General features: G+C 44.9%; 1 protein-coding gene across 1 annotated transcript; it reads left to right on the forward strand.

Moving 5' to 3' along the window:
- The first annotated feature begins 2,149 nt into the window (after window positions 1–2,149).
- LOC123184924 (dirigent protein 5-like) lies at window positions 2,150–2,770 on the forward strand. The gene is made up of 2 exons (XM_044596962.1): window positions 2,150–2,530; window positions 2,630–2,770. The coding sequence occupies exons 1-2, from the start codon at window positions 2,171–2,173 to the stop codon at window positions 2,768–2,770; spliced, it is 501 nt and encodes a 166-aa protein (XP_044452897.1). The 5' UTR covers window positions 2,150–2,170.
- The last annotated feature ends 295 nt before the right edge of the window (window positions 2,771–3,065 follow it).

Here is a 3,065-nt window from a genome sequence, read left to right on the forward strand (position 1 = left end):
CGAAGGTTGTTTGGAGTCCCGGATGAGATCAGGGACATGACGAGGAGTCTCGAAATGTTCGAGACGTAAAGATCGATATATTGGAAGGCTATATTCGGACATCGGAAAGGTTCTGAGTGGTTCGGGTATTTATCGGAGTACCGGAGAGTTACGGGAATTCGTCTGGGAGTATATGGGCCTTATTGGGCTTTAGGGGCGAGAGAGAGGGGCTGCCTAGGGCAGGCCCCCCCTCCCCCGCCGCCAAGGCCTAGTCCGAATTGGACTAAGGGGAGGGGTGGCGCCTCCTCCTTCCTTCTCTTCTCTCTTCCCCTTCCTTCTCTCCTACTCCTACTACATGGAAGGGGGAATCCCTAGGGCGTGCCATAGTAGAGGGCCGGCCCTCCCCCTCCTCCACTCCTTTATATACGTGGGAGGGGGCACCCCATAGACACACAAGTTGATCATTGATGTTTTAGCCGTGTGCGGTGCCCCCCTCCACCATAATCCACCTCGGTCATATCGTAGCGGTGCTTAGGTCAAGCTCTGTTCCAGTAGCAACATCATCACCGTCATCACGCCGTCGTGCTGACGAAACTCTCCCTCGAAGCTCTACTGGATCGTGAGTTCGCGGGACGTCACCGAGCCGAACGTGTGCAGATCACGGAGGTGCCGTACCTTCGGTGCTAGATCGGTCGATCGTGAAGGTGTACGACTACATCAACCGCGTTGTCATAACGCTTCTACTTATGGTCTACGAGGGTACATAGACGATACTCTTCCCTCTCGTTGCTATGCATCACCATGATCTTGCGTGTGCGTAGGAAATTTTTTAAAATTACTGTGTTTCCCAACAGTGAGTAGCAGGAACTACATCAACACCCTGACTAAAATGTATATACAAAATGCCAGCAAGCTAATGAACAAGGACGATCTTGCAATTAAGGTGAATTTTAATTTTCTTAGTGATTTAGATGCTTCATATCCTTACACTAGAACTTTCTTTTGTTTTTTAATATATATTTGAAATCCTAACTAGAAGACATTTCAAGCAAGATTGATATTGAATATATTTTTAACTCATTTATTTTTTTGTTTCACAAATTGATTGAAATAAAATTCACAAGTGATAACAACTATTAAAAATGCTTTTAAATAATTCCAAAATGCTTTTATATTAATTCAAAAATAATTTCAATTAACTGTAACTATGAAAATGATTTAATATTTTAAAATTATTTTATTCTGAAAAACTAAAAAGTGAATCAAGTTATACCAAAACAATGATTTTCATGTTTTCCATTTTCACTATTTAAAATATTCCAGAAAAATATATTTCAGTAATTTCAGTATCTTTTTCAACTATGTTTATTTGAAATATTTCACATATCACATATTTCACTTATTTAGAATATTTTTGAAACATACATCCCAGTAATTTCAGTACATATTTTTTACTTATTTAAAATATTTCATCGATCATACTTTTCAGGTATTTCAATTATTTCACAAGAGTGGATTTTAGTTATTTTATATAAACCATTTCATTCATTACAAAACAGTTTCACTATTGAAAAATGAAATTTCAGTTATTACAATTTCATAAAAAATCATTTTAATTATTTCATTAGCTCCGGAGACAACTATTTCGATAACTTAAAAATGAGTTCTACATACGTTATTTTGACGTACCAACCATGCGCTGCCTCTCTGGGCATTGCGTCTGTTCCAGTGAACCAACTAATTTTATCCCATGAACGAATATTCTCTGATCCAAACTAAGAAACCGCAGTTCATGTGTGTGGCTTTTGGAAGCCGACCTAACCTGGGACGCTCGTGTACACCTCATCGCGAGGCTGACGTATGACTGCCAGCAAGGGAAATGAGTCGGCTGCCCAATAGCCAAAGTGCTTAATCGTTTTTAGGGTTTGCTTTACTTTGTTATATAGTATATGGAGCTACCCACCGCGCAGCCGAATCATTTATAAAAAACAATTGGTCGCTTGGAGTGCAAGAGAGACTAGAATCTAAGTTACTAAACTGAGTACTTTCAGTACGCATGCCCCACGGCTCCATGCATGCATGCACCTCTATAAATAGCATGCACAAGTCCAGCTCTCAACACCACCACAACACGACCTGCCTGGCACTACATCTAGCTTGTCGATTCTTCGGAGCAGTTGCGTTGTGAACAATGCAAGGCCTCATGGCATCTTCCAAGCTGTCTCTGACCGTCGCCGTCGTGGTTTTTCTGCTCGGCATGGCGGGCGCCGCCCACGGCCTGACGAGGGTGGTCGCCAACAGCCCCGATGAGCCGTGCATGAACATGACGCTCTACTACCACGACATCCTCTACAACGGCAACAACACGGCGAACGCGACCACGGCGGCGGCCACCAAGCCGACGGCGCTGGCCACGACCTACTGGAAGAACAGCACCTACTTCGGCGCGCTGATGGTGTTCAACGACCCCATGACGGTGGGGAAGGCGCTGCCCCTGGCCGGGGAGGAGCCGGCGGCACGCGCGCAGGGGTTCTACTTCTATGATAAGCAGGAGTCGCTGACCTCCTGGTTCGGCTTCTCCATCGTGTTCAACTCCACGGCGCACAAGGGCACGCTCAACCTCGTGGGCGCCGACCTCATGGGCGACGCCACGCGGGACTTCTCTGTCGTCGGCGGCACCGGCGACTTCTTCATGGCACGCGGCGTCACAACCATCCGCACTGACACCATCGAGGGCCTCTACTACTTCCGCCTGCAGATGGACATCAAGCTCTACGAGTGCTACCTCTGACTCTGACGATACAGCACGCATGCCCTGTGTGTGTGTGTCAATTGATGTGCTGCTGATGTTGTTTATGCTTCTCCTTAAAGAAAATTTGGTGTGTGTGTGTGTGTGATGGGTTTTATGCTTGTGTGCGATTGTCGCATATGCCCATAAGTATGCGAAATGCTCAGCACTCTTATTCATATATTTACTGTTTAGCAAGATTGATCGGTTTGTAAGTGTTAGTTCAGGAGAGGTATCTCTTCTAGAGAATTTTTCTACAGATTAAGTTTGTCGGTGTCACATATAATCTCACCAAAAA

The sequence above is a fragment of the Triticum aestivum genome, chromosome 2A (assembly GCF_018294505.1).
Source record: "Triticum aestivum cultivar Chinese Spring chromosome 2A, IWGSC CS RefSeq v2.1, whole genome shotgun sequence".
NCBI lineage: Eukaryota > Viridiplantae > Streptophyta > Magnoliopsida > Poales > Poaceae > Triticum > Triticum aestivum.